At 40.7% G+C, this 7,974-nt stretch overlaps 1 protein-coding gene across 1 annotated transcript; it reads right to left on the reverse strand.

The window, feature by feature from the left end:
* Positions 1-4,697: 4,697 nt before the first annotated feature.
* On the reverse strand, positions 4,698-6,346 carry LOC129756313 (uncharacterized). Its single transcript, XM_055753158.1, has 2 exons — positions 5,335-6,346; positions 4,698-5,255 (listed from the first exon to the last, which is right to left on the reverse strand). Exons 1-2 carry the CDS (start codon positions 5,368-5,370, stop codon positions 4,800-4,802), a joined length of 492 nt encoding a protein of 163 aa, XP_055609133.1. The 5' UTR covers positions 5,371-6,346; the 3' UTR covers positions 4,698-4,799.
* Positions 6,347-7,974: the final 1,628 nt, after the last annotated feature.

Consider the following 7,974-nt stretch of genomic DNA (forward strand, 5'->3'; position numbering starts at 1 on the left):
AATCGGATTCTGACACTAGACCTATCCAACCTCGACGCCGCGAAGAGAGATCGCCGCAGCAGTTTTACCGTTCGCGTAGAGGCCGGCCAGTTTCCGATTGGAATCTCTGGTACGACGGCAAGGATAACGGCCAAGGCTTGATGGGTTTCTTGCGTGAAGTTGAGTTTACCGCGGATTCCGAAAACGTTTCTCGACAAGAGCTTTTCCGATCAGCTATTAACCACAGAGAACAGACATACAAGCTAGCCCACGAAAGTTGTGTAAAAATCCCAACACCCTTTTTGAACCAATTTTTGTCTTATGGCTGGGCCACCAGATGTCTCCAAACACACCAAAGAGAACTGTCAAAACAAAGCTGACTAAGTTTCAGTCAGTTTTCTATAGGTCGTATGTGCTGCTAAGCATGCTTCAAGAAAATCGCTGTTGAAGTTTCGTTCGAAACTTGATGAACGAACGTTCACCATGTTGCATGAAAAAAATAATCATAAAAGTTAGATATTATCTTTTTCTTTCAAATTTGTTAGAAATACATAGTTTAAAACAGCTGGATACTAAAGCGATATGTGAAAGTAACCCGCTTTGAAATGCCTAGAATCAATACTGCTAGGTAAGACTGATCGTCAAGAATGTTCTTGTATTTGACTGGACATAGGTGATGCATTTTCTCACATAAATTACTGTTCAAGAAGTGCGAAAACTTAAACCGAAGGCGTTAGTTATCTTAACTGTCATAGTAGTGCCAAAATAAAGAAAGTGAAAGCTCGCCCAGTTAAAAGTAACTCTGATTTCATTTATTTAGCAATACATTAAAGCCGTCCATTTTGCTGAGACATTGGATTCATTTTTTGTGAGTTCATATACGATTACGCCTTTTTGAAAACTGGGCACTTTAAAATTGATTTGTAACTTTTGAACGGCGCAATAGATGGCACTGTTTGTAGTCAATTTCTAACGTATTTTTTGGGTGATAGCATTTGAAATTTTACACACTTTTTTGAAGATTTTTTGTTCGAGCTTGTACGTCTGTTCTCTGTGTATTAACCTCTTTCGAGGCCCCGCGAAAACGTGGTTCATGTCCGGGATTGAAAATGAGGAGTTTACTTCATGGAAGCAATTGGTCCGCGAAATTAAGAACGAGTTTCTTTCTCCCGATCACGATCACGCGAGTGAAATGCGCGCAATTGCGAGAAAGCAGGGTCCGAAAGAAAAGTTTCAAAACTATCTTACTGAAATGATCAAAATTTTCAACGGTTTTACTAAACGCCTCACGGAGAAAAGAAAATTTCAAATTATCTTTCGAAACATGCGATCCGACTACCGGGGATACGCAATCGCGTCCAAGATTGACAATCTTGCCGATCTCAAAACGTTTGGTCGACAGTTAGACGCGACGTTTTGGTATAAATTTCAAACGGTCGATGAAAACCCGCGAATGCGTAACCAAGTTAATGAAATTTGTTCCGGGACGAAACCAAAAACGCGAATCGAATCAGAAAAATATCAAAAGTCTCGCTATTTTTATGGTAATTCTAAAATTGACTCCGGAAATGAAGAAATGAAGCATAAAAGAGGGTATAAAGATACAAACAAGACAGCTCAGGAAACATCCTTGAAGAAAGTTGCCACTCCTGATGGTTTGGAACTTTTACTTTCCCAATATTCTCCACTACCCGAAGGTATCTGCTACAACTGTAGGCTCAAGGGCCATCACCATAAAAATTGTAACAGGCCTTCACATGTTTTCTGCCATCGATGTGGCTTCATGAATTTCGAGACCAACAACTGCCCATTTTGTTCAAAAAATTTTCGCAAAACTGCTTGAAAGGGCAAGCAGTTTCTCAAAACCTAGAAAAACCCTTAGAAAATACTGACCATTCCATTGATTTGGTCCAATTGGGATACCAAATGGTCAATCCAACCGATTATGTCCAATCAAATCCAACAGAAGTAAACGAATTGCTCTTAAATTTCAAAAAAGATGGTCGCCCTTTTGCCAAAGTGTCGATATTAGGCTTACCGATTGTTGGTCTTCTCGATAGTGGCGCAAATAGAAGCGTGCTAGGCTCAGGTGCCGAACATGTGATCGAAACCAGTCGTCTTCAAGTCCATAAAACATCCCTAGATGTTGCAACGGCAAACGGACAATGTTTAGAAGTCTCAGGCTATGTGAATGCCCCTGTGACATTCAACGGTTTGACCAAGATGGTGAGTTTGTTGGTCATTCCCTCTCTGAAACAAAATTTGGTGCTTGGTTCCGATTTTTGGGACACATTTGGGATTGTACCCTCACTGCTTGCCACCTTAGTTGAAGAAGTTGATTGTCCACAGGAAGCACCACAGTTGTCTCGAGAACAACTATTAGAATTGGAAGAGGTGAAACAATTATTTAAAATTGCCGTTGACGACAAACTTGACGCCACCCCATTGATTTGTCATCGAATCGAGCTGACCGAAGAAGCGAAAAAGAAACCACCGGTAAGAATCAATCCGTTTCCAGTATCACCAAAGCGACAAACGCAAATTGATGCTGAACTAAACAGAATGTTGGATTGCGGGATCATTGAGAGATCTTACAGTGACTGGGCATTAAGACTGGTTCCAGTTGACAAAGCTGACGGCACTGTAAGACTCTGCATTGATGCCCGCAAACTCAACGAAGTAACAGTCAGGGATTCGTATCCACTTCCGCATGCCGACAGAATCTTGAGCCGATTAGGCCCCTGCGAATTTATCTCGACAATCGACTTATCAAAAGCCTTCTTACAAGTCCCCCTTCATCCAAAATCAAAAAAATATACAGCGTTTTCTGTATTAGGTCGCGGCTTTTTCCAATTCCGACGTATGCCCTACGGTCTAGTTAACAGTCCAGCAACGTTGGCTCGTTTAATGGACAGGGTACTTGGCGGCAGTGAGTTGGAGCCGTTTGTGTTCGTTTACCTCGATGATATCATCGTGGTAAGCGACACATTCGAGGAACACCTGACTCGACTCCGCGAAGTAGCCTCAAGATTAAACGTAGCCAACTTATCAATCAATATTACCAAGTCTAAGTTTTGTGTTTCCGAAGTTAGTTACTTGGGTTACATTCTTAGTAACCATGGATTACGGCCAAACCCTGATAGGGTCGAATCCATTGTTAACTACGAAAGGCCCAAGTCACTTCGAGCCGTGAGAAGATTTTTAGGGATGTGCAACTACTACCGAAGGTTCATAGCGAACTTCAGTGCAGTTGTACAGCCCCTAACAGATCTTCTCAAGGGGAAACCAAAACTCATCCAATGGAACGATCTGGCTGAGAGAGCGTTCGTTACAATAAAGGAGCTATTAATTAGTACCCCTATTTTAACGAACCCTGACTTTCACAGACCATTTTGTATTCATTGTGATGCTAGTGACTTGGCAATAGCTGGAATGTTAACTCAGCTGTACGACGATGGCGAAAAACCTATCGCATTTTTCTCACAAAAGTTGGGAACTACTCAACAACGATACTGTGCCACTGAAAAAGAGGCCCTTGCAGTTCTTAAATCGATAGAGAAATTCAGGTGTTATGTAGAAGGATCAAAGTTTACCGTTTATACGGACGCATCTGCTCTTACTTATATCCTAAGAAGCAGTTGGAGGACCTCTTCGAGACTGTGCAGATGGAGCATTGAACTTCAACGGTACGATATGGAGATCAAACACCGGCGTGGCTCTGACAACGTGGTGCCTGACGCTCTATCTCGTGCTGTTGAAGAACTCAATGCTTCACCTGGCCTGTCTAATTGGTACCTCACTATGGCTGCTAAAGTCAGAAAGAACCCCGAAAATAACAAGGATTATAGGCTAGAAAACGGTATCTTGAAACGATTTATATCCTCCCCAGAACCCATTACGGACTATCATTTCTCCTGGAAAATTTGCGTCCCTCCCGACATGCAGGAACAAATTTTGGCAGAGTGTCATGACGATTCTTTACATCAGGGGTGCGAGAAAACGCTCGCCAAAATCAGGAAACTTTACTACTGGCCCAAAATGGCACAGCATGTAAAGTCTTATATTGCTAAATGTTCTATTTGTAAAGAATCCAAACCTACTAATCGCTCTCAACACCCTCCAATGGGGAATCAAAGGGTTGCAACAAAGCCTTTTCAATTGGTAGCAATCGATTTCATTCAATCCCTCCCCAGGAGCAAACAAGGGAACTCCCACCTATTCGTAATAATGGATATTTTTTCTAAGTTTTGTCTTCTTCTACCCGTTAAGAAAATTGCGACCTCCCAAGTGTGCAAGTTACTTGAGGAGAATTGGTTCCTGCGATACTCCGCACCCGAATACTTAATTTCTGACAATGCCTCGACGTTTCTTTCTAAAGATTTTAAAACATTTCTCGACAGATACAAAGTACGTCACTGGACGAATCCACGCCACCATAGTCAATCCAATCCGGTGGAAAGACTTAACCGTACCATTAATGCTTGTATCAGGACCTATGTGAGGTCTGATCAAACACAATGGGATACACGCATACCGCAAGTAGAACATGCTTTAAACAGCACTCCGCATAGTGCTACAGGATTTTCACCGTATAAAGTAATCTTCGGACATGAAATCGTGAATTCGGGCGAAGAGCACCGAATCGATAGAGACGAGAAAGGAATTTCGGATTTGGATCGACAAGATCAGCAATTACGAACCAATCAATTTATTCGCGACTTAGTAAAAACCAATATAAGGAAAAACTACGAGAAAAATAGTAAAAACTACAACTTACGTTCAAAAACTTCTTCTCCAGTGTACGAAATCGGCCAGCAGGTTTACAAGCGGAATTTTCGCCAGTCCTCTTTCGCCAACAGGTATAACGCCAAGCTAGGTCCAGTGTACCTTCCCTGTACGGTGCTCGCAAGAGTTGGTACAAACTCGTACGAGTTGGCTGACTCCTCCGGAAAACCCATTGGTGTTTTTTCCGCGACTGATTTGAAGCCCAGCACCTGAAAAGAAAAGAAAAAAAAAGAAAACACAACAAAGTAACTGTTGACCAACTTCGACGATACATAAAACTTACCAGAACCGATCTCCGGGGCTGATTCCCTTCCGTCCTTGGCACTGCAGGCCCTGGTATGTGAAGACTGGAAAAGGCTCAGCAACGTCCATCCATCGCTTAATTTACGACGTCGTTCGGATGAGTTGTGAAATTCCATCATTGTAAAAGATGCTCCTGTCAATTCGTCACTAGTTGAGGCACTTCCGGATTTTTCCTCCTGCAGGTTTAGCTGAAAAATGAAAGAGAGATAGATTAACAACAAGATTTACCTAAATACTGCCATAAATAGCGCTTTCGAGGACTTTTACCGTGAAAATCAACCAAAAACTGTTTCGAAAAACCATCAGCTTCTACTCCAATGTTTACATTTGAAATATTGATTCTTCTTATAATCTTGTTCACTGTTCGACTGATGTCATGAGTGACCGTCAATAAGTGAGTCCTACTGAGTTACACGATTCTGTTCCTATCATATGCTGATTGAGAAGTAGACTGATCGTGATTATATCGAACCGAAAGTAAAATTTTCATTTTGTTTCATTAAAATGAGAATTGATTTAAAGGACTGTTGCATTCATATCCCCAATTACAAAATGAATGATACTTCATTCATTTTGAGAAGGGATGATGAGGTAATGTAACCGTTTGTTACTTGTACATAAAAATAATGTGTCTCCGACACTTTTTCTAAATCGACTACATCCCTGGTAAGGGGTTCTCACTAACTCTCATCGAGAGACGTCAAAACAATCGCCACTCAGGGGTTCGTCCCATTTTACCTCCCATCCCTCTCACTACGCGGCTACTCTCTCCCGAGAGATACCCATGGGCGCGGATGAACAGGCTTTTGTTATTGCGAGGAAGTGTTATCACCCAATCAACGTCGCACACGTCAGTTCCGTTTGATGACGTGCTTATATATTGGTGTGACGGTCGGATGAACTTTATGTAATTCGAGGTGGTGAAGATTCGGCCTAGCAAGTGCAGAGTCTTTCTGTCCGTGAACGCCTTAGGGCAAAGAAGTGCGCGTCGTGTTCTTAACGTAAAAAGTACGAATTTTGTGTAAAGTGGTGCAACAAATTCTAAATATTTTACTAAAATTACAGGGTTAAAAACGGAGATACGTCTACAAGTTAAAAAAGGACGTTACAAACAAATAGTTAAAAGTGGCTAAAACTACAAATATGAACGTTTATTAAAACACTAAAAAAGTAGTACGTACCGAACTTTGAAAATGTTACATGTATGAATCGTGAAACTTAAATGTCTTTTTTATGTAACAGGCTACAATCACAGCTTAATTGTTAAAACGACTACAAAAACGAAAAATATTAAAACTTATAGTGCGGTAAAGGTAAAAGTTATAAACTTTGTACGAAACATGTTAAAAACACGTGGTTATGTTTATTATAATAAACTAAGGTTATTGTTTGTTTAAAATAGCTTAAAATCACGTAAAACAACAACGGCGGAAAACAAATAACAAGTTAAAAACAGTTTACGAAGAAAAAGGTAAAATTTATAAAATGTTTGTATATATATTTATGAAAATTGTTAAAAATAGTTATAAAAAGAACATGCGGTTAAAAAAACATTGCATCACAGGTGTAGTAATTTCTTTGGTTAGGTCCAGAGGACCTTTTTCTTTTTAATTTTCATCCTACAAGCTTCGGATCGACCTCGTGGCAGCGGTTGTGGGCCGAACCAACACCAACAACAAAAATACGACAGAAATACGGACAGAAAATATCTTCGACCCGGTGGACATAACTTCAACCGATTCCACCTGACAACCACGCTGACTCCGGCCTGCATCATCTCGATTCAACACCATTTCGGGACGCCGAAACTGGTGAGAATCCGCTAGAGTAGCTGCCCGCTTCGAGGAGAAAGAATTTCCGGAGTTTTATGCAACTCGAAGAATACGAAAACTACACCGAAATCGCAAGTATACACCTAAAAGTGATGTACAGTTCAGGGCTTGTACAGCCAATAAATAACCGCCTTGTATTTTGTAAAACTTTAACCCTGTTGCAGTGATTATTTAGTTGGAGTTGTTTCCACTTTTTGCTTTGATTTTCCTTCGTTTATGCTACGTTGTCCCATGCCTCCCCCTGATACGTTCCGAGAAAGATTTTGCACTTTGGTCATCCATACAAAAATAGTCTCCGAAAAACGGTTGGTGACATGCGAGGTACCACTCGCTTTTTATAACAGGGTTTGTTTGTTGCGCTTTTGGACATCTCTATTTTGGGTGCTCTTGCAGTACTCAAGAGGGAGTAGCCCGTGGTGATTCCTGATTACGACCCTGAGTTCACAATTCCACTCAATACACCTTTAACCAAAACCACCCACCCACTGAGTTAACCGCGAGTTACATGTTTGAGGTTAGTTTGCTAATTTATGAGAGTATCAAGTAGAGGTGGGCAAAACGGCTCATTTCAATGAGCGGCTCAGAGCCGTTCGCTCAATTCAATGAGCCGGTTCATTTGAACGGCTCAAAAATGAACCGTGTTACGCGGCTAACACTGGAGCCGTTCACATACCACGTGGTCAACCTAAGGGAAGGGGGTGGGGGGTGGTTTGGAAATTTCCATGTAGAGGGTGGTAGGAGTTTGAGTCATGTCCACGTGGACAAACTCACTCCATACATATTTTTTAACATTGAATAAATATTATGAAATTGTAATTAATATTTTAAAATATCTAGCATTTTAATGAAAATTATAAAAAACTTTTTTTTAAATGCTAAATTCAAAGCAACATTACGTATTAAACTTCTACTACGAATATAAACTCGGGATTAATGTTTAATGTTATAAAAAAACATGTTCAATTACACAGAAACATGTCCGCTGGAGTCCTCAATTTTCGTTCATTTATCTCTAGCACACTTTTGCAGCTTTCTCACATTATCCAAATTAAATGTAAAATTACATTATAGGCTC

The sequence above is a fragment of the Uranotaenia lowii genome, chromosome 3, assembly GCF_029784155.1.
Source record: "Uranotaenia lowii strain MFRU-FL chromosome 3, ASM2978415v1, whole genome shotgun sequence".
In the NCBI taxonomy this organism is placed as follows: Eukaryota; Metazoa; Arthropoda; class Insecta; order Diptera; family Culicidae; genus Uranotaenia; species Uranotaenia lowii.